General features: G+C 37.8%; 1 protein-coding gene across 1 annotated transcript in view; it reads right to left on the bottom strand.

The window, feature by feature from the left end:
• Positions 1-23404, bottom strand: part of adgrb1a (adhesion G protein-coupled receptor B1a) — a 105946-nt gene that overhangs the window by 21921 nt on the left and 60621 nt on the right. Inside the window, exons 15-22 of the mRNA XM_026293744.1 lie at positions 22214-22316; positions 22033-22076; positions 10210-10336; positions 2553-2656; positions 1642-1744; positions 1393-1543; positions 1234-1303; positions 896-962 (exon numbers count right to left, since the gene is read on the bottom strand). Of these exons, the coding sequence (XP_026149529.1) occupies positions 896-962; positions 1234-1303; positions 1393-1543; positions 1642-1744; positions 2553-2656; positions 10210-10336; positions 22033-22076; positions 22214-22316 (769 nt within the window). The remainder of the gene's footprint in view (positions 1-895; positions 963-1233; positions 1304-1392; positions 1544-1641; positions 1745-2552; positions 2657-10209; positions 10337-22032; positions 22077-22213; positions 22317-23404) is intronic.

Genomic DNA, 23404 nt, shown 5'->3' with positions numbered 1-23404 from the left:
AGAATGCAGTTGCTAGATCGTCGACATAATCCACCAAAAAAACATCACACTACACCTGTCTCTGCCTCACTCTGCTGGCTACCGGTTAATTTCAGAACTGATTTTTTAAATTTTGTGATTGCTTTTAAAGCCCTATGTGGCCTGGCCCTCTTCTTTGGTGAACTATTGGCCCTATACAAACTAAAAGCACCTTTACAGTCTGCTGTTTTGAGCTTAGTAAATATCCATGTAGTTCTGCTTTTGCTGTACAATGTCCCACACCTATGGAAACTCTCAGTTCAGCAAAGTACCTCTTCTTTTAAAACTGGCCTAGAAATACCTCTACAGGAAAGCTTTTATGTGATCTTCTGCTAATTTTCATCTTGTAGAAGATTAATACTGGATTATTATTATTTCAGTAGACAGTTGACAGAAAACGTCCACAGGCATGTATGTGTTCACATACACCTTGCACTAATACAAATTTGTGTGCATGTCCATGCATGTGAAAATTTAGTTTTACTTGTTTTTTGGTTGTGCATGCATATGAGGCTACATATGCATATTTTAGGTGTATTTTATTTTATTTATTTTAGGCGAAGAACTTTATAATCTGCATTTTGAAAAGAGCAATAAAATCAAAGCTTTACTCAAATACTACTCACTAACTATTGTTTCCATTTATGATATAAAAAATAAGGTTGTCCAAACTGTTGCCTACGTCTGTTCTTTAAATGTTGTGTTTAAATCATATATTGTATTAAATATTTGATTTGGTTGTAAATAAAATAAAAACCAAAAACAGATGAATATAAGTGAGATTATTACTAGTGTTGTTAACTTGTATTAGTATTGTAGATCCTACAAAGATATAAATAAACCAACATGGACAGACTTTAGATGAAAGAGAAAATACCAAGACAACAGCTGCAGCAGGTCCAACAAATGCATAAAGAAGACCTCCTTCCAGAGAGAGCCAGCAACTACAAGAGAGGAGCAGGAAAATGCAGAGAAAAGAGTGATGTGATTAGAAAGGTCGATGATGGAGGAAAGTGCAATGTAAAGTAAAAGATTGTGAAGAAAAGGGATAGAATAAGATGAAAGATAGATGCATGGCGAGGAAGGTAAAAGATAGATGGCACAGATAAAGAGAGTGGTTAATTATGCAGCAAACATACCCTCCCCCATCATGTGTAATAGCCCTGCATTAATAGTTAAAGAGGAGGAGGTATATCGATAGACAAGCATGCTTACTAGCTTGGTGTTCCATATCCCTTTGCCTTAGTGAATCCCACTGAGATTGCCACTACTAGTGCAGGGAGCCCTGGGTGGTGAATAAAAAATGGACATTAACACAAAAGAAATAAGACAGGTCATATAAACAACATAATGATCAACAGACACAAGGCCCACCCCAGCCGAGACACAGGAAGCGCTTGCGTATGATGCGATTCCTGAGGCGTCCTGTCACTGCCATGTATGACTGCCATGCCTCAGTCAGAACCCAGCAGAATGATGACAGGAAGAAGAAATGAAGGAATGCAGCAATCAGGGTGCATAAAACCTGAAATGACCAAAAAAATAAAAATGAACAACACACATAAAATGTTAGGAAAACATTTTTTACAAAACTGTAAATCAGGCAATGTGACCGGTTTTTACCTTATTCCTTGTCTGTGTCTGTCCAATGAGAATAAGGGCATTGGAGGAGATGATGGAGAGGCAGAAGTTAATGAGAATAACGGAGCGCTCAGACCGGATGTACCTGTGAGAAAATGAAAGATATTGCAAAAAAAAACAAACAAACAAAATGCTGCTGAATGTCATTAGAATCAGAATCAGCTGTATTGGCTAAGTATTGGAGACTCAAGAAATGGTTCCAGTAAAGTGGCTCTTGATGTGCTTTGTAGTCAACAGAAAAATATATGGATTTAAATAAAAACACACATAAGAGACCAAATAAGCAATAATATAAATATGAACATAAATATTCACATGCTGGACAGTTGTATATTTTCATCTTGTATCAAAGCTACATGTTTGTGTAAGAAAAGGTCTCTGGTGTGAGAAATCCAGCTGGCCTACGACAACAGTGCCTTCAAATGGAATACTGTTCACTTGAAGAGTTTAGCAGAATGACTCAGTGTTTCTCATTGTGCCATCTTTCATTTCATTTTCATTAACATTTTTAACCTTTTTCTTCAGAATCAATAGTAAACAAACAAAATCATTCACTGTTTTAGGAGACTACTGATTCAAGTGTGTTCTCAAGAGGTGCACTAATGGACGCATATTGTGTATGTGGCTTCCACTGTTCCAAACATGACAGCTCAGGAATCTTTTAAAGACAGCAAGAATGTTGTTGGAGAAGGGGCACACTTAAGGATAGTTGATTTTTTTTCTTTTTTGTGTAAAGAAGAACATTCTCGCATTATGATTTCCTCATTAATTTTAACTTTCAGTAACATCGTCTCCTTTTTTATTTCACTTACAATAACAGTCTCTGCCAATGTTAGTGCTTCTGCATGAACAGCCCACTTCTCATGTTTCCAAAACAAGCTGTGTTATCTCACCTCCAGACAGACACATAGATGATGATGAGTAGTAACAATGTCAGTGAAGAGACTCCACACCCCACAATCAGTGTCACAGATGGGAGCTGTGTCTTATCCATGTTCTGAAAAACAAGAAGACAACACAGAAAAAGAGTGTTGCGGTTATGTTATGTTCTCCAAAGATTATGATATAATCAAACTTCAACCTGCAAATGTGATAGTACATCCTGTTTCCCAAAGCTACAACTAATTATACACAATCATCAAAATGCTCCTTTGAACAGTAAGATGATTAGAAAAACTATAGCACAGAACTTGAAAACCACCATTGCAAACAACATCAATGAGAAGGTTTGGCATGGACAGATACTAAAGCAGAAAAATCCCCTCTTGGCTCTATTTGACCTCACCCCCTAAATGGATTATTCATGGTTCAAAAGCAGCAGACCACATTTTCTGTATAATCACTTCAGTCTCTTAGATGATTTCTGTAGGCTAAAGTTCCCAAAAAATGGCACTCAAGTTTGTTTTATCAAACTCCATTACACTGGTTTAGTGCATCTCAAAAAAAGAGCCTTCTTGCAGCCATTCTGTCACTGATTCTCACCAATTTTACAAAAAGAAGAAAATGTGCTCACTTCAGGGCTATACTCAAAATTGGCTTTTATCATTTTTAATCAATAAATTTATTTCCTCTTATAATCTTGATTGTATGTTTTAACAGAAACATGGTTAGACAGCTAGACAGGAAATGTAGTTCTTATTGAAGCCACCCCACCTAATTTCACATTTCTGAAACAAAAAGGGTAGTGGTGTCTGTGCCTTTTTTGGGATAGTATGGTTACCCACAGACTGTCATTTGTGGAGTTTTTATCATTCGAGTATGTATCTTTTAAAATGGAGCTAAAATGTATATGACAGCTGAAAGTGTTTTATCTGTAATTATTCTCTTCTAATTTAAATCTAAGGAATTTTTAAATTCTATTTAAAATCTATATATTGTAGATTCTATACATTGTTTTAAAATTTGATTTTTAACTTGTCTTTTATTTCTGTAAACTTTGAACTACTCCTTGTATGAATTGTGCTATACAAATAAACTTGCCTTGCCTTTGCCTTGTCTGATGGGAAACGGGAAACAAGTTAAAAATCCTCAAGTTTGTTGTCCTAACCTCCTGACTCTGTGACTCTATAATAATGACATAATACTTCCTTATTGCTCTTTACATTCCCAATGGAAAGGAGTCATAAATCCTAGGACCTCTATAGAGCATGGGCATTGTACAAATAATAGTTTCTAGGTCATATGTCACAGTTTTTCAATGCTCTGAACGCTTGAGCTAAATCATTCTGTGGTTTAGGTGTGAATTATGAGCAGGATGCACTTAGGATTGGTTCACTTCTGTGTCACTGCAGCAAGGTGAGAAGTTAAACCACTGGAGTGAGTAAAAATGTCAATAAAGAATGATAAACAAGGCAAGGAGTGCTGTCTCTGTAGACAAACAGCCACTCAGTCTGTGCACTGCAGACTTGTTGCTCATTATCTATATTAGCTTTTACCTAATGGTAGTTCTGTGGGCGAAAAAACAACATATAGGAAATGGCCATTTGACTTGAAAGACTGACAATTTGATGAGACACGCACGTAGATGATTAAAGTCAGTAAGCTAAAGTATGTAGTCTCAGTCAGACATAACAGTGAGCAGGATGACCCCCCCCTCCCAAACACACATACACACACACTCAACTAAAATAACTTCACTGGTATGGCTTTTAGACTTTTTTACCATGACAAGAATAATATCATGCAGTTGACAGTGTGACCACCTATTGGGCCTGGTTACAGAGAAAGGTTATTTCAAGGTGATTCATAAATAAACCCCAACACCTAAAATCAGCTTAAACACATATATACAAACACACACACACACACACACACACACACACACAACTAGTGAAGCAGGTCAAGTCAACTATAAATAATTAACATGCACATAATATGAGGCTGACATTCTTTCCTATGCTGAAAACTGACAGCCAAATGCCATCACTTTGCTACAGCAGACATTGTCTTTGTTACCATGGCAGGAGCATCTGCAGCAGGGTGAATGGGCTGCGTGTCTAAATATAGAGACAATATTTCAAAAATGATTTTCTGGGTTTTAATTTTCAACTTGTTTTCTGTAAGACAAGATATACATTTAATAATTAATATCTTAGAGCCACACAAAATAGAGGAAAAAAAACTCTTCCAGAATGTGTAAATTAACAGTAACAAAAATTTAAGTAATGTAGTATCATAGGCAAAAATATAAAGGGAAGGGAACAAATAAACAAGATACAGAAAATGTTTGAAAAAGACAGTCAATCACCTAACCTAGCCAAGATTATCTGGCATTACTAATGTAAGTGCCAAAAAAACACTGCATCGGAAGATACAGGCAAACATTCTGCACAGAAGGGTTGCTTCCACAAAGGCCTTAAGTGAAACAGATAAATATATAATTAAAAATATCATTCCAGTATTTTTAAAGCTTCCTCACCTCACATTTAGCACCCCAAACATCTTAGTCTTTGTGAATGTCTGGCATGAACTAAAAAGCCCTAAAGGTTGCTGGTTTCAGGTACCAATCTAAGACACAACTTTGACAATTTCAGACATTAAATATTTAAGAACTGATTGGAGAACCACTCAACATGAAGTCATATCTCAAAGGTTCATCATCAACAACGTACCTGCTCGCTGCTCCTCTGTCCAGAGGCATACCCCAAAGTTCAAATATAGCAAATATAAAATACAATTTGTGTTTGTCCATCAACTCTATAAACTCATGGCAGTGGTGGAGGGAAGTTCAGTAGGATATAACCTAGAAACCATGAATGCAGCACAATATGCAGTTGCATGCCAATGCAATGCCAATGCCAATCAGTCCTCTAGATATTGATATATTTCACTGAAATCCACAACAAAAGCCAGGGAATCACCAACATTATTAGAGCTGGCAGGGGGCGGGGGATATACAGAATCTGTATATCATAAACCACAAACCCAGGTGTCATTTATCTATCATTTAGCAGATATCAAAACTTATACTCAAGTTCTTTACAGACCCCAATGTCTACAAACCACCCCTAATGCTGCTGTGTGGTGTTTTTGTCAGATGAAGAGTTAAGGCGAGGTGAGAGGACTTTTTAATGAAATAAGCTTTGCAGTTGTTGGAGGTGGCCAGTGGGTGGCCATGAGGGGGCCACGACATAAGGGAGTACCACCCCCCAATCCTCCCACTAGCAGGAGATAATTGGCTGAGTTTATTGCCTGTCTTGTCTCCAGGTTTGATGTGTGTGCTGGGGCCAAAGTAATTAAATCCCTCTGATTAATCTGCACTGCAGTGAGTTTCTTCTCTAAGAGCAAAGGGGGCGAGAAAAAGATTATGAGTGCAGTGGAATGGAAAGGCGTCTGCTGAGCCAGACAAACTTTTAGTTCCTTCTTGACAGTGACAATGTTGGAAACCTCATGCAGCATCCAAACAACAGTACTAGCATCAAACAAAAAAGGGACCAGACTGCATTATTCTACATGGGCAGACATGAAGACACTCCATCTACCACCACTCAATAGTTTTAGGGGATGTCATTTCCTCAAGAAATCAGATGCACTGCCGCCAATATTACCAGTATACAACTGCAACTACTTAAAGTTCCGCTGCTATCACTTGCTATCACAATATGAGAATGGAGGGACTAGATGATAAAACTACTGATCTAAATATGAACCAAAACATTTATGCATCTTCAGTTATATATTGTCAAACCCTATCAAATAAAGTAAAAATAAATTCACACACGAATACACAAATCTTTGTTATTATCTGGTGTATTGGTAAATACTGAATGACCATATTTACTGAAGGTTAGTGAAATCTGAGATTAAAAAAAGAGTTGATAACTTAGCAATGATAAATACTGACAACTGCACAATTTACAATGAAGAAAAAAAATGTACTGGTTAAATAATGGAATAGTAATCACTGATTAAAATAATTGTTAGTTTAATCAAAAGGTCAACAAGAAAAACAATATCTACATCTGGTGAAGTAAAACACACAAATTATTACATTATATCTTGTTTACTTCATCCTGTGTTCTTAGGGGAAGTTACATGGTAGATCTGTTTGTTACCAAAAAGCAAATGACCATAGTGACAATATACAAATAACTGGACCCAAAAGAGACTCTGGGAAGTCACTCCTCCTAGAGGAAAAAAAAAGAAAACAAAACCAAAACATGCTATTATAATATGTATGTAAAGAAACAAAGGGAATAATGTATAACATAATAACATACTGATAAGTGAGCTTCAGAGGTTCTGATTGGTACATTTATTTATTATTGGGAGATGTACAGAAAAGAGTTCTTTCAGTCTTGCGATGCTAATTTGCAAGTAAGCAAATACGAATGTTTCACAGAATGCTAACTTCTTCCTTGAGTTTTCTATAATGAATTTCAAACTCTGAATATGGCCCAACAGGATATTAATGAAACCACTTTTTTGCAAAGCCTTGAGGTGATATATCTACTCTTCTATACAGCATTCACTTTCCATTGTATTTTTTAAAACCCATTACACAGTTTTCTTCATTTCAGCAGAGCCACCAAAGACAATATATGTCAACACAACTATAGTCTCAACCTGAAGAAAAGGTGATGAAGGCTTACAACATCCAATACGATATAAGCACTGGCATTTTCATCCATCCTCTTGCCACTCAAACTGGACTTTGAGAAGAGGTTTGCCATTGACTACAGTGCATTTCTGCCTCTGTTTTTCCTTCAAAAAGCCTGCAGCAAAATTAGACTGAGCAAAATGGACACAAGAGGTAGCAGCAAGAGAGTAAATGATGTAGTAAGCTCAGGGAGCAAAGGAGAGCAAAAATATAATGCAGCATCAGAGCATGAAAAATGGTGTGATGAAATGACTGAAGGGGAGAACAGAGAGATAGAACGAAGAGATGAGTGAGAGGAAAGACAGGAAAAAAAGCGGTTGGGGTGTTTGTCATGCTGGGGCTGTAGGTTTCTAGCAGCAGACAGAGTGGCTGGACCTTTTAGTGTGTGTGCAGTAGAAATAATTAGCATGGTAGCCATGGCTGTCTCACGAAATAATATAATGTGGGGGGAAGGGACAGCTGCGTGAGGAAGGGGAGTTGCTTTTTCCTGAGATTCTGGCACAAAGATCTGTCACAATTTAGCTTCCCTCATGGTACGTTGTGAACAGGCTGTCATCTGCACAGGTGGAGGCAGGCTGCAAGGAGGAATGCAAACTGAGGCATTATTGGTTCAATTACAATTATATGCAGATATTCATATTTCATATATATATATCTGTATTTGAGCAAGACAAAAAGTCTACAGCTAGAGGCTCTGTGAGGTTTAGATTGTGTACCAATTCATTGGACACATCCTTCGAAGGCTGCATTTAAAGGCCGATTGCATCACAAACTCTGCATCTTTCTTTCACTGGGAAACGAAAGCTTCATCTATTTGATCCTTTGCAGCCCAACATATCCTTGGCCCCAATGTCAAAAAGTGAACAGGACTAAAGTGCTGAATCAGTGAATCTGGGCCAAATTCAATCTTTTACACAAATGTAAGTAATGGGCTTCAACTCATGTGAATAAATAACAATACAAAAAGTAAGGAGACTTATCTAATAATGTCAAGGTGGCGGTGAGGCATCTCATTTTCCTCCAACAGAGCATAAAACAAAAAATATAACCAACATTTCTGACTCCATCATTAGCTATAGTATTAATAAATTTTCCCACTACCATCATCTAACTCTGGTCCACCTGCAGCTGCCAAGGTTGCTAGGCGACAGGAGCAGTGGTTCGTAAAGCAACAACAGGGGCGGGAACAGTTGGGCAGGAAGTCCTCCATAGACTAGGCCATCTCATTTTGGTTCAGCCCCTAGTTCAGGCTATGTTGTCCACAACAGTTAAGAAGGTTATGCCGTTGTTATGTAGTTTTTTTTCCAAAACTGAAATAATAAGATTGACACCAATCTCATGTTTGTACATTAAGGATGAAGCTGGAATCAGGATACAGTTAGACTAACTTAGCATACAGATTTAAGGGACTAAAGACATGGTTAGCCTACCTTAGAGTAAAGACTGAAGGGATTGAAGACACAGTTAGCTTATCCTAGAACAAAGACTGAATGGAGGGGGGAAAAAGTTACTATGGTTCTGTCTTAAGTAAAAGCAAAAAAACATCTAACAGCCAACACCTCTACGCCTCTGAGAAAACTAGACTGATGCAAAACACCTGAAACTCAAACGGAAATGACAAAGCAATTACTTGTGAGTTCACAACATGGGGCATCAGGGACCTAATTCTTAGTGACTGACAGTGAGACACAAATAATATGTGTCACATAGCATAACTCCAGCCAAACTGACATTTTTACCTTTCTCGTTGTGTACATTCGCCTAATGAATTATTTCAGCACTGCGTTTACATGTGCAAATATAACATGCCACTGAAGCCACTATCTATTAGGACTAACAATGCAGAAGCCATCAAACCATACAGCTGTACTTTACATTGTCATCTATCTGTTTCAATCAAATCTATCCTCAACAAACGGAACCATAGGTGCTTGTAAAGCCTGTTTTATCAACATAATCCACATATTTCCCTGGCCTAGCCTTCTGTGTAGGCCTTGCAGGCAGCAGGATGAACAGCATACTGCATCCTGTGTCTTTAAGAAAACCTCAGTACCCATCTTGTTACCAGGGCAACTGGTGAACAAACTGCTTCCGAGGCAATTTCCAGTCTAATAATAACTAATCGCACTGAATGAAAATTCCCCACAATGACACTGGCCTTTCCCCGAAGAAACCGGGGCACGTTTGTTTCAGTGGAATTCTGTGATTTTTAGCATAAAGATGTTTCCTGTTATCACGCATACACACTGCTGGCTCACTGTGTCCAGCTGCAGCTATGGTCTAAGAGAAGTGTGTTCTGATGTAGCCTAATGTAGCTCCACATCTTGTCAAAATGTACCTGTCCCTTTTTTGTATACATTACCGAATAGCCAGGAAGCATGCTCTCCATGGGCCCTGGTAACCATGGAGACAAGACTGACAGTCTACTATGTTAAAATATGCTAATATGAACATCAGTTGTTGGTGTTCACATCAAATCAGAAAAAAAGGAAGGTGGGGGAGGGGGGTGCATGCAGGTGATCATCAACTACAAAAATGATCATAAACCCCACTCACCATGTCATGTACAGTATGACTATCAGTGCATCTCACAGCTTAAAGCACAGGTTAGCACCATGCTGCTCTTCCTGTGTGCATGTTCTCTTGGAACACACTAACAGCCCATCTGCTTCTAGGCGCAACGTGAATAAAGACACCCCCTTCCAAATCCTTTAACTTGGCAAGCTTATAATAACCTTTTGCAGCATGGCTTTGGCATGTCGAGACAGAGAGAGGGAAGGAGGGGGAAGAGGGAGAGAGGGAGGATCTGTTGATATGTAATGACAATGACGCCCTTTGGGAAAAAAAAAAAAAAAAAAAAACAGCTGATACATTCACACAAACTCCACAAAAACACACCGTCTCCGATACCTTTAACGCCAACGAAGTCAACGGGAGGTTGTCCGACTTACCATTTCGGGATTTAGCCGTGCTAAAATGGCGAAGGTGGACAGTCTGTCACACACGCATTTGGTTCTGAATGAGTCGACTAGCACGGCTTTGCAGCCCCTGGCAGACCAGGATCCCAGCAGAGAGGAGCTGCACGGGAAAAACACACACACGCGCGCACACACACACATACAAACACACGCGCACACAAACACACACACACACACACACAGACACACACACAGAAGCGATGCGGTGAATATAGATACAGTCCTGACAAAATAAATAAGAAAGCGGATCAACTCCCACCGCGTTACACCGGCTGTTTAATCCACTTTACATCTCCGCCGGTTGAAGGCGAAGGTGCAGCGAGCGAAGTGAACGCGGTGATGGGGAGGCTGTGAGGCGGCGTGCTGCAGGTCTTTCCCTGGACACATTATACCTCTACACCGCAAACAGCAACATCAGCCCCAAAGAACAACAACATGAATATTGTTAATATTGATATTAATATTAATATTAACAATAATAACAATAATAATAATAACTACTAGTAGTAGTAGTGCAATATGGTAAGCATAATTAGTACAACAAATTCATAAATAGCTACTATTGCCCTTATTTATTATGAGTAGGTTATGAATTACAATATTATTCTGTACATATATTATTTTTTTAATAGCCTACTCCTTGTAATCCTATTAAAAATAAGTGTATGCTACACATGGCACTGTGGAAAAAGCGTGCTATAAACATGCCAAACCCTTGATTAACTATTATTATTTATTATTATTATTTGCTTTTTTCCTGTTAAAAATCATTTGAGCATTTAACATTGACAAAGACTGAACACTAATTCTCTCTGTCAGAGCTGTGTTTCTTGGTAACAATCAATCACACCTGGTGACTAACAATGGAGCAGAGAAAATATGCAGGTAATTAATCACATTAATAACGGGTTAGGTTCACTGTTCTGGTGTTTTGCAGGCTGGCTTACCGCATAGCTTAATTGTACACTTCCGTTTCTTTCTTTCTTTTTTGTGAGAAATCAAAATGACTTCTGCAACAAAAGGCCTGTTAAAGAGGAGTTTTAATGTGAGGTTCGGTCACAATATTGTAGAGACTTTCTGAAAGAGTTTTAGAAATGTAATATCTTTTGTGAATATTTATGTGAATTGTGTTTTGATAAGGTGTTGTGGAAGCCATTTACCAGCAAAAATAATGAAGAAATTGTAGGACTATTAAATTAGTTACGTGAAAATGGAAAGAGTTCAGATTTTAGTAAATCAGAAGTTTGACTTACTACATCAATACTGATTTAGAATGAAACACGCAGCTCAAAGCATAATATCTCCAATTTTTAAACATTTTGTAAAGTACTCCATAGTGTTGACTTATTTTGCTGACCTATTTCCAAATATTTGTGTGATTCGTTTCAAAAAGAAAATGGTAAACTACATTCATCTACTATGTGAGTAGTACATGAATGTTTGATATATTGTTGCTGTAGGGTTACGTGATTTTACACATCTGGCGTTTTGAACAACTAAACTCCATTTGACTGGACCGCTGACACAGACTTGCCTTGGATTACTCCGTTTCACTGCACTGAAAAGTTAAGCAAATATGTCAAATTGACGAAAAAGCAAACAAGTGTTACGAATTAACAAAGGCAGCAACAAGTGACAGACTCAATTCTCCTCACACAACTTTACATCCATTTGACTGACTCAAATATACATCAGCTTGATTGAGTAGCATGCACGCTTTGACTCAAGGTTATACTAAAACCATGGAATCCAAATTAACTTGTCAGGCACTGACAATAGCAAGTACTTGAAATGTCAATCATCATGCTGCTTTTTTTGAAAAGAATGCAGAAAAATTTAGAGACTGCCCCATATAGACTAATCAAATAGAGGCTAAGCAATAAGCCAATTATGTAAGTCATGTTACTGTATATGGCTGACTCTGACTTTTATTTCTGCATCTTCATATTATGGTGTATTCAGAAAGCATCTGGATCCATTCGTTATTTGCCCAATTTGTGTTAGAGATTTTGTATAGAAAAAAACTGTCAAGTTTTGCCCAACAAGTTATACTCAGTAACCCATAATGGCAAAAAGAAAACATGTCTTATTCCATATCATTGTCAGGTGCAACCTCTTTGCTTTAATTTTGTAAAATATAACATAGTGCTGTTTGTCAACTTCACAAACATATTCAACCACCGTTAGTGACCATAGTTAACGCTTGATTATCTTAGGTTTATAATTTACAAACTAATTCCAAAGTAACACCTTTGACTGTAGCAGAAGACCAGAAGCTGGTCAGAAGCTTCCCTGGAGCACAGTGGCCTCAGTACCTGCATGAAGACAACGTTAATGTTGTAAAGCTTCTGATGGGAAGAATGCACCTAATCAGCAGTGAGTAGGGAAGTCCCCTTTGATTGGCTGTGACTGCCTTGTGAGTTCAATAGGATCTCACCTTAAATATTCTATCCATCCATTATCTATACTTGCTTATTGACGTGTTGTTTTGCAAGTAGCTTTTAACTATTTGCCTCACTAAAGACAATACTAAAGACCAAGTTGGACACGGTTGGACATAGCTCTCATGACTCTTCCAGTGACATCAGTTTGTTGACATCACATTTCAGTATTGGCTCAGCTTGCTTGGCATCTCAACCTTTGAGGTACTAAAAAAGTACCTGCTACCAGGTACTATCCACTAATGGAAAACCAAAAAAACCCAGTCGAGTTGAGTTGAGTTAAGTCGACCTGAATTATGGTAGTGGAAAAGCCTGGATAATGTCCCATAGGTGCTCAGTTGGACTTAGGTTATGGGGATGTGAGGGCTACTTAATTGCATTAATGTCTTTGTCATCCAGGAACTGCCTACACTGACCACATGAGGCTGAGAATTGTCCTGCACCAGGATGAACCTTTACACTGTAGTCTGAAAGTTGCTTTGAAAATTTCATTCCATGGATTTGCCTCCCCAGACCATCAGTGACCCACCACAAACCAGCTCTCGTGTAAGGGCCAGTGTCCTGGTATTGCCTCCATGCTCTTGAAACTGCGCCTGGAAACACAACAAACCTTCTTACGACTGCATGTGTGGATTTGCCATCTTGGAGTAATTGGACTACCTGTGCAACCTGCCTCATGCCTCAAACCAGTAGTGACAAGGTCAACAATGAAACACAAAACTTGTGAAGTATTAGTCCTGATGGATAAGGAGAAAGCATTTGTCTGTGGCCTCCACATGCTAAACTATTCCCTTTTGGTGGATTGTCTGGTTTTTGCCTCTCCATTTCACCAGTTATTTATTTGCGCCAAAGCAAGTAAAAATAACACAATCACATGGGCTTCTTAAATGGAGAGACTGATATCCCTGTTGTGATAGTCTTCCATTAATTTTTTGAGCAATTTATATTTGCAAAAATTCCCACAAAATATATTTTTATTTTGTCTCCACGGGTGATGGTAAAATAGAAAATTTATCAATTTCAAATAAAATCTACAACATTAAGGGTGCAAAAATCGGGGTCTAAAGGGGTCTAAAAAATCTTCCAAGGTAACTGGACATCACTAAATCCAGTTTAATCCTCGAAATCCTCTAGTCACAGATGCATCATACAGCTCCACTGTAACTCACTGGTGTCTTTCCAGTGAGTGTGCCATTGGCTACCAAAGGCATGAGCAGAGTCCCTTATTCCAGGCTTTTTTCCCCTCAGTATTTTTACATTCCAGGTCATTCCCAAAAGAATCTTATGGCTAATGATATGATGATCTTCTTAAAGTAAGATACCTAAAAGCGTTATAACTAAAAACACTTTTAGACCTGATTGGTGATAAATGTGTGCCTCTCACCTACCGTAGAAGACTAAGCACATCTTAAGCATGAAAAGATTTACACATAGTAACATGGATTATAAAAAGCTGCACTGAAAAATTTCCTACTGAAAAGGTCAAAGTAGTAAGTTGAAAATAAATGTGTTTTTTTTTTTTTCACTTGGGTGGAAGATGATCTTCACTTATTCCTGGAATTGCTGCTATACTACTAAAAAAACTAACCATTTTTTGAGAACAACATTTTGTAGATATTTACTGTTTTGAAAAATAGAGATAAAAAACAATGCTGAACAGAACATATGGTGAGACCTCCACTCCAAGCGTGATACAGCTGATTCAAATCCTGGTATATGGCAATTTTTTGACATTTCACTTTGAAAAATACACCCAAAGTTAATCAACAATAGCTCTAGAATTCTAAAGCCAAAGTGAACAACAACCTTGGGCTCTAAGCAACAATTGAAAGAATGCTGAAATATAATAACTCTCCCTGTCCCCATCAACAAACCAGAATCAGATTTAAAAAAAAAAAAATATATATATATATATATATATATAACAATAAGCCAGTCACTGCTGTTAAACCTATTATACATTCTGAACTGCAACTCTTCTAAATTAATGTATTAATTAATTAAGCACAACAGAACAATACCAATAATTTAAGTAATTTGGCATCTTTGGAGATCCAAATATGTGCCCCCTAAAACCTTCTCACAATGGCAGCAGCAGATAAGAGATAAGAATACAGAGATAAGAGCTATCTGTTCACTGTACCATGACCACTAGGTTTGAAAGGCTGAAATGCAAAAAAACAAATACATAAAATCCTATGCAAAAAGTTAGAAGTTAGATATTATTTCACTTTTAGCCTCCAGAATGAAATGCAGTTCTTGTCTTACAATCTCAAAAATATGTGGAACTCTGCTGGAGTAGGTAAAGATATTACCTCAGTTAATGTTTTAATAGCGCTGGAGAGCACTACAATAATAGTGGTGTTACACTCCGCCGCAATAAGTTGCCATGTGAGGTATTGGCAATGTTGGAAAGATTCAAAGTTCATGGATCAATCACTCAATAGCGAAAAACTGTTAAAACACATATGATGCCTTTTACAACCATCGTAAGACAGACGACCTGCAGCCAAATTTCATCAGAACAAACTGTTTGCATGCTGGAGATGGTCCCTGTGCACTCGTCTCACAGCGGCTGCACAGAGACCAGTTTGTCCTGCAATGAGGACGGCTCAGTTTGATAAAGTTTAACAGGTAGCTTGGCAGCAAGTCTTACTACAGGTGGTATATGAATATTTTTTTTCTAACCTTACTGAAGGGCTGCAGACCTGAGGTGCACAGTTGTCAAGTTGTCATTGAAACTGTAGGAGTGTGTGATACTGTAGCTGTTTGATGTTTCATCAGGCAATAAACTGAAAATGTGTTTTAATTAATTTACAAATGAAGTTACAAAATGTTTGTGTAAAGTACAGACAGATCATGAAACCAGACATAAGCACTATAATTTGAAGTTATTATAGTTATAATATAATAAATTAACATAATAATATAATGAGGTCCTTATACTGGACTCTGGTTTGAAAATGAAAACAGCAAGTGAAAAGGGATTTCTGTGAATGACTGTTCACCGATATAATCTATAACTCAGACCAGATGGGTTAAGACAAATCGGCCTGTGATCTGCAGAGCTGAACTATCAACACCCTAGTTAATGGTGGAAAGTTATAGCGCTATATGAGCCACCCACAGCATGATCAGCATATAGAAATATAGTTCCAAATCTATGGCATTGTAGGTATCTAATATAATATCACTCATGCTCAGAGTCAATCATATTCTCTGTACCCCCTATTGTGATCCCTGCACAGATTGGTTGAGTAACAGTAGCTACACTGACTTCATCTGTTGTCAGTAGTGCCAGACACATCATCTGGACATGTGCAGGGTATTTGTTCTTGAGCTGCATTCATGTGTTATTTTGTAGACTAATTATTGTGAGTGGATTTAAGCGTCAGATCAGTGATTGCCTATGACTGACTGGAATACACCTCTTTAGCACAATACTGGTCATTGTGTGTAAAGATGGTATAGGAGGTGTTGGGAGAGCTGACAGTGTTGGGCTGCTGAACTCAATGAGCCATTGGTCCAAGTGAGAGTATGTGCCGCACTCCCTCCCAGCTGTGCAGGGCTCACATTATAATGAATAATTTATTAATTATTAACTTCTTACAACAGAAAACTGGCAAGAGTTTGAGCTGAGTCATGCAAAAAATTACTGTATGGCGCGTTTACATGTATACATGATCCTACCCCTACTTTTTAACACAATTAACACGTCATTTGTATATTACATGTTACTTCAAACTCTGTCCTAAGTGTTCAGGTTGGTTCAAACCTGGTGACTGTGAAGGTATATGATTCACATACATGTAATTTTCAGTAATTTTCATACTAATCAAACTTTTCAGTGAACCCCCAGGCAGACAAGTGAACGAGTGAGCCATCCATCTGTACATCAACCCAAAACAGCAGCATTTTAACAACATAATGGTGATGCCTGTAGCAGATTACTGAAAATACCCATTAATACCCTCTCACATCCAAAGGTTTTATACAATAAATACATAAACACAAATGTATGATTTCAGACTGTGTTGGTTGTGCATCTGTATGTATGTGTTGTCCCCAGGAGATGACTCACTGTTAACATTAGCACATCAGCTTACCAAAAATGTTGATATATTATGTCTCTGTGGAGTTGTGAATCACACACTGCCCTGCAGACAGTTTTGCCCCACCATCTAATTGGCTAATTTAGGTGGTGGTGGAGCAGCCCTGCATGAACAGATGTCCTCTGCCAAAAACAAGTTACTTGGATGACAAGCAATCTATAAGCACAAAAGAAACATTGACTTTTATGCAGTAATGGGTATTTATAGATGTTTTCTGTGACACAACAATAGTAAGATTTTGTGTGTTTGATTAAAAATATTTTCAGAACACATTAGCCATCATAGCCAACAGTGTTATTGTGTAGCCTTACACTTGCCTCGTGACATTGAATCAAAAATTACATTTTTTTTTAAAGGTATAACCTGTGGTTTTTATTTATTTTAGTTGAATAGTAATGGTAAGTACAACACAACATTATGTAAATAAGCCCTGTGATCTCATCAGTGTCATCTTGGTTTGGGCTGAGAGGCTACAGAGTTCTAAGTGAGACCTTGCATTATGAAATGGGGACATGTCAAGTTGCATTACAGAAAAGATAGGGTTCACAGTTTTTGAAACTTGACCCATATACTCAAAACTTAAAATCAGTGTCTGTCAGCCTCTGAGGCTTCAGTTTTTCTGTTATTTTTTAAATCTGTTTCTTGCAAGTGCTGGTGCACCCCTTTAAATCTAGATTTTTACATTAAGAACTTCATTAATTATCTTCTTTACTGTAGAAGTGCAATCAATAAATTGACTCACTGTTAACAGTCTAAGATATTTTTATTCCCTTTTAACAAGGAAAAGTTAAAATCAGTTTCAAGGTTGTACCAGTCAGTATGTTTATTCAAACCTGGATCAAGTAAAAGGTGTCTCCACCCATAGACATTTTCAACTCTGAAGGTTGAAAAAATCTAAAATCTAGATCTAAAGTGCGTGGATATAAAGAGAATTTTAGCATATTTCTTTATCTTTATCTTTATCTTTTATCTTTATTTTGGTTTGCTCATTTGTTAGATTACTGCTTTTATCCAGTCTCACCTACTAGCTCATTTTAGCAACTAACTGATGAACAAACTGGAGCTACTATCAACTAACTTGCCAGACCACTAGTTTGCCAGTTAAAAACAGACACAACTCCTAATGGATGCTGATATTGCTCTGTGTTTGTCTGTCTTTAATTATGTTCACCATAACAGCTAGATTAGCTGATAATAACTGTTGTGTTAACTGCTCTTATACAGTTCCAAAGTGGCAAATTAAAGCAGCTTGGAGAACCAAATTATTTAAAGAGCTGATATTTTCTTCTCACAGCTGTCATAAAGGTATTTAACTGGTGTATTTAAGCCTTTCTAAATGAAACTATACAATTGTAAAGCCCATGATAAGATGAGCTAGTTCAACTGGATTGTGGGAAACACATTTATAAAAAACAACACAACTTTGGCCTCTGTCTTTTTGCTCATAGATTAATGCCAGTCAGATGTAGGGTAACACTTCCAGGGTATTGATCAACTCTGAAACAGCTGGTGGGTTGGCTGATATAAGAGTTTGAATGGATTACTATACTCTGAATATAAAGTGAAATAAAATACAGTCTATTCACCCTTTTTAAACAAAACTGCCTCTTGCCCACTGAACCCCAACTGTTCTCTTATAATTGTATTGTGGTAATGATGAAAATTCAAGTCCACAGTGCTTAGCTTCAACATCTTTTATGAACTGAGGCAACTTCATAACATCATCAGCGACTCTGTAAACTAACTGAGACAGCAAAGTTGATTTGTATGATAAGAATCAAGGCAGTCAGGTAAAGAACTTCTAGCTTCTAGCTATGCAACTTCTAATTAATACCTCTGTCTTCTAAAACAGCCCTGCAAACAGTTTCTTTTCATTTGTCCTGCACTGTCCAAATCTAACTGTTTTTTAGAGCAGTTGGCCTGCTTTGACCACTGACTGCAGGGCTGTTCTCTGCACACAGCACAGTGAGGATGATGATGGGATGTGGCAAAACTTGTTAATAATGCACAGACTTGAAATATAGGTTCAAAAACAATGAGAGATATGCAGGTTTTGCTTGAAAAGGTGGATACAAGGCACCAAAAATATATTTATTTCATTTTATTGTAAGGCATGATAAAGAATGACTACAAGTTAATGGGTTTATGTAGGGAACAAATGAAATGTTAACAAGGTTTTTTTATTTAATTTATTTATTTTTTATCTGGGAGAGTGTCCAAAGATAAGTTTAAACACAAAAATCCATTCTCTGTTTCTCTGTTCTAGCACTCGGACACAATTTGTATTAGGTTGTAATTCATTTTAAAACAGATTGTTCTGGGAATGTATTAACCTATGCAGTGATTTCTAGCTGGAGGTGTCACCCTCAAGCAATGGACAGCATTGTTCACTTAGAACTCCCCAGAGCATTCTGTGTGTGGATTTTGCATGTTCTCTTGTGTGGATTCCACAGTCTTTATGTGTCAGCCCCGTGATAAGATTGATAATCTATACAGGGTGTACCCATCTTACTCGTCTGGAATTAGCGCCAGCTCCCTACGACCCACCATAGGAATAAGCAGTGCAGAAAATAGATGGATGGATGATTTAGGTTGTCTCACCATGTTGTCTCTCTTTAATTTAAAACAGTATTTAAATCTCTTTTGAGTAGAGGCATCCTGATGGCCAAGGGTTTTGGAGCACTAACCAAAAAATCCAACATCTCTGAGTCACATCTGGCAGGGGTTCCATATTTATATGCTGTCCCCCATCCGTTTTACTCCTAACTTTCTTTAAGGTCAATAACAATAAAGTGATAAAATGTGCCAATAATAATCATTAAATCATATAAGATTAACAGGATAACAGAACACCTAATGCTAAGTTGCCCAACAGACTAATCTACCTACTGGGGTATTGCTTTTAGAGTGTTGTAATTGTCAGATGTGCCAAATCACATTTACTTCTTTATAGCATCAGCATAATATCACGCAAATAATACTGTATACACAACAAAGTAATATCAGTGTGAGAGTGAGACACGCAGAAAGAATCTTCTGATGTTATTGACTTCAGGAGGCTGAAGCATGGTGGGAGTGAAGGGCCAATCTGCTTCACAGCTCTTATCAACATGACAAAGATGATGCCTCACATTCCAATTTCTCTCCCAAATATTAGCTCATTAATCATAGCTGCTGTCCAAGGTGGATTTTAATTTTGCATAAAACATGTCGCCTCACAGCTCCAAACCGCAGCCACACACCTAAGCACCACAAGATTAGATTCTGTGTCCTGTTTCTGTCATTGTCTTTCCTATTATCATGTCTTTTATATATGATTAGTAACCATGGCAACCATGGCAAAACATATTAAACTTACTTAATATATCATGGTAACATTTTTTTAGTAAAAGTCCTTTAGACACAGTTTTGGTTACCAACTGGCAATAGATCATATACTGTATGTGCAGTACTATTAATTGTCAGTCAAAAGCTAGTTTTCAAATGACCATGACTGGTCCAAAACAAAAGCCCAAAAAGTCCCAAAAAAGGCTGGTAGACAATATAAAGGCAGCATAAAAACCACAAAGGGATTGAAACTGTGTGTGCTATAATTATGCCATCGGTAAACAAGCCATTTCTTCTTCATCACTCTGCTGTTCTAAATGACTCTTTTTAATACAAAAAAGTATTTGCAGCCACTGATGAATTTAAATCACTATGGATGGACGTTTCTCTTTTGTCATCACAATTAATCTGCCATGAATGAAACTTAATATTAATCTTCCGGCTCTTTCACATCATTTGAGCAAATAGATGGTTTCTAATGTGAGGGTCTGCTTCTCTCTGCAGTTAAAATAAATAAAGTCTCCACTCAAGAGTTTACAGTAATTTTGAATTTCACATAACACTGTTAGAACTGTAGCAACCTATTTACACTGTTATTAAGACATGCTGATCTAGTAAAATCTCTTCAATTCAGTATTTAATACTTTTTTTACCAAATCACTTGTCTCTCTGTGCTTCACTCTTGTTCCACATCTACCGTATATGTGTTGAGCCAAAGTTCCTTTAATCCTTTGGCCAATACAATTAATGTTCTGCTCTTATTCAGCGGGATAAAAGCATACCTCTCCATCTAAGTGCAAATGTCCAAACCCATATTGCAATAAGGCTTCAAAATGTTTGCCTCTTTCTGCCTGGCTCTTTTCCTCACATCGTGCTTACACTGGAACAAGCTTCTTGTCTCAAACAAAGAGGGTGCTTAAGTGCAAAGACCAAATGGTTTAGTAGATGAATATGTGTCTTTTACCTTTATTTATCCTTCATGCTCAATACTCCATCTCTCTCAACACTCTGAACTGCTCTCTATCGTGTGTGTGTTGATATGTGTGCGTGGGAGGAGGAGAAAAGCTGTGAGTGACACTTTTAATTTTCCACATGCTGCATCAGTGTCGTAGCAGTGATAGCGTGGGGTTAGTGTTGTCCCAGACAACTGCTGCCGAGCTGTCCAACACACTCAGCACCTTTCACTCGGGAGCGGCACACTGACTTTGTCAAGATTAAAATGCAGTGGCCAACCATAGAACTTTCATAGGGAACATGGCGTCTCTAAAACGCCAACTTGCAGTACAGAGACCTCGCTCATGCACTATAGACTATTGTACATGCGGGGCTGCCAGTGTTTATGCCACAGATACTGAAATAATTACAAATGGCATCTAGACCACTCATTGTCAGCTAGAATGCTGCAATTTGACTGGGTGTCTGTAGGGGGAACTGACCTGATATAAAATTAAATATTAGGACAAAATAATGAAAAGGAGATCACTGCTGGTTTTTTGCCATGGAAATGTTCAAAATCTGCACAAGCAGACTGTACAATGAAATAATGGCTTACAAAGATTTGATGCTTCTGACTCTTTCTGCCACTTTTTGCCTCTATAGTGAGAAAGATTCATCAGTGGATGTTTAATCCACATGCTTCACATGTTTTTGGTTATTAGACCAGTTGCAGGAATAAATAAATAATATAATAAATGTTTGAATTAATGTTTGTTTTCTCTTCATCCTTTGGGGAGCAAGCATGTTCTCAGCAAATTTAAGGGCATTCTCCCACTTAGACCTTTATGCTCCCTCCAAGTGAACCTTCAGTTTGGTGGAGGCACTAATGGTGGAGGTAGTCGTGTAAATCCAGGTTCACACATTAGCAAGTTAGGATGTGTGTGCATGGTCACATGAGAAGTGAATAATCTGGATCTTACCTGTCACTCTCATCCCATGATATACACGTCTGGTTGGTGGTACCCTAATGAATGGATAGAGCAAAGACAATAAAATCACCATAAACCTAACGTGGAAGTATTAATAATAAACACCATTAGCATATCACAGTAGTTGCATATGTGGAATTTCTTTCAGATAAAAATTAAATTCGTCCCTCACATTGTAGAGGTGAGAAAACTCAACTACAACTGGAGCAGACAGGGAAGCAGGCGTAGGCTTGATAGTCACTGACAAAACCTTGGAGTTGAGGACTGTGCTGTTCCTATATGGGGGAAAAAAGAAAATTGATGTTGTAACATTTAACAAGATTAAGGGTACTATTTTTCTGAAACTGGTGATGACAGCAGTCACGTATACACAAACACATTTGGTTATTCTGCAGCCAGCCACACCTGGCGCACCTCTGCTGAATTTAGAAATAGGGTGGACTCAGAAGGACTATATTTTAGGTGGGCATAATAGACTGTGATAGTCATGGCCATCACATTCACTACTTTATCCTGATGCACTGACAACTGAGAATCCTGTGGAGTGTTTTTTCTCAGAGGAAAGGTAGGGTCCCAGTGACATGTCTACATGTATTATAATTTAAAATACAGGGGTCCAGGTGTTATTTGGCCACACTTATAAAGAAGGTCAAGCAGGCGGCTGTTCATGGCTGAAGGTCCCGAGAGAGATACCATATTTAGCAGAGAAAGATAAGTTTTAATTAATTTTGATGATTTCTCATGAGGGCAACACAGTTGCAGTTAGCACTATTGCCTCACAGCAAGACGGTTCCTGGTTCGAAACCCAGCAGGTGCCTTTCTGTGTGGAGTTTGCATATTCTCATGTATACTCATACATGAGTATGTATACTCATACTCTCATGTATTTCTCATGAGAGTGTATGAACTGTTTTTAGTGTGTCAGTTTCCTATGTGGCTGCTGTTTTCAAGAAAAAACTGAAGGATAATTCATTAAATGAAGTTTCCAGAGCAAATACATAGTATACACAATCTTACCTGCAAAGTAAACCCTTAAGAGTCTAGAAAACTTTTCTTAGTATCTGAAACATTGTTTTTCAACAGCGTATACAGCATTTTGGGGTATTTTATTTACATTGTCTCTGTCTGCTTAATATGCATTGCAATTTCTGCTTTTCACAGGTACTATCAATCATGTGGAATGAGGCAATCAGGAAAAAGTGAATTGCTACTGGAAGTACTGACACCGAAAGCTTCCAATCGGCCAAACATGTTCCACAGCCTCTGCTGTGTTTTCCAGTTCGTTACATTATCACTGTATCCTCTATTCACAACCACACTCTCACCATTTCAAAACATAATCAGTCAACTTAAACTTTTGTGT

The sequence above is a fragment of the Mastacembelus armatus genome, chromosome 16, assembly GCF_900324485.2.
Source record: "Mastacembelus armatus chromosome 16, fMasArm1.2, whole genome shotgun sequence".
Lineage (NCBI taxonomy): Eukaryota > Metazoa > Chordata > Actinopteri > Synbranchiformes > Mastacembelidae > Mastacembelus > Mastacembelus armatus.
This window is presented reverse-complemented; position numbering and strand designations above follow the sequence as displayed.